The following is a 1,012-nucleotide window of genomic DNA, read 5'->3' on the forward strand; positions in this document are numbered from 1 at the left end:
ATTCTCACTTTCTTCATTTATCCTTTTTCAAAACAATCATTAACTCCTACTTTCCTTCTCAGACCTCTCGGAAAGTTACAGTATCAGGAAGCAGAGACAGACTTCTGTTTCAGTTGGGTGTCAAAGTCCCTCCAGGGATAAAACCATTTTGAAGCTCGAAATGCAAAAAGTGGGCGGGGCCTTAGGAGTTTATAGCTGAGGCAGCGGAACTAGTGTTTCCTTGCTGTGTTTCTCGGTCGGAAGCCAATTCTGGGACCGGTAGTGGAAAGGTCCTGAGCTGTTTCCGGCCACCTCAGCGTGAAGCGGAGACGCAAGCAGCAGAATCTTTGGGTAGTGAAGTAGAGCTATCACTGTTAACGCAGCGGAGCAAGTGAGGACGACTTCTACGGCCGTCCGGGCCTACATTGGGACGCTGTAATCTGTGAAGATGGTGTTGCTAACTATGATCGCCCGAGTGGCGGACGGGCTTCCTCTGGCCGCCTCTATGCAGGAGGACGAACAGGTGAGCCTATTACTAAATCCTCGCGACCCGGTCTCTGCCCACGAGCTTTGCTATCAACACCTAAGTCCCTCCCAGGAGCCCCGACGTCTCTGGAGTACTTTTTATCTTTTAACCGTAGGGAGAGAGAGAATACCAGTGAGAGGAAATATTTCCTGAGGACGGAGGTAGATTTTTGTGTTTCTGTTTCTCTTTAGAGAAACGCTCTGGGGAAGGCATAGGTTCGGCAGACTGTGATCACCTTGTCTACTGTAACTCTTTGGGGAGCTTATTAAAATTAAGGACTTCGATTTTTCTGCAACCAGTAAGGCTACTGACTGGCAGGTCTTGGGAAATATCAGCTCCCTTCTACTTCTAAGTTCTCCCACTTCATTTACTGTCGCACCTGATCCTTGACCTAGCTTTGGAATGTGGTTGAGGTAATATTGCCACATATATAGATAGGTAGGCATCTGTTGAATCAGCACAGTAGGTTCTCTCCAGAGGATGCCCGTATTCACCTCCGCTAAGAAG

General features: G+C 48.2%; 1 protein-coding gene across 1 annotated transcript in view; it reads left to right on the plus strand.

The window, feature by feature from the left end:
* The first annotated feature begins 294 nt into the window (after positions 1-294).
* LOC102842342 (vesicle-trafficking protein SEC22b-like) overlaps positions 295-1,012 on the plus strand; it is a 31,155-nt gene continuing 30,437 nt past the window's right edge. The window contains exon 1 of the mRNA XM_006861314.1: positions 295-502. Within this exon, the coding sequence (XP_006861376.1) occupies positions 428-502 (75 nt within the window). The 5' untranslated portion in view covers positions 295-427. The remainder of the gene's footprint in view (positions 503-1,012) is intronic.

Source organism: Chrysochloris asiatica, unplaced genomic scaffold (assembly GCF_000296735.1).
Source record: "Chrysochloris asiatica unplaced genomic scaffold, ChrAsi1.0 scaffold00042, whole genome shotgun sequence".
Taxonomy (NCBI): domain Eukaryota; kingdom Metazoa; phylum Chordata; class Mammalia; order Afrosoricida; family Chrysochloridae; genus Chrysochloris; species Chrysochloris asiatica.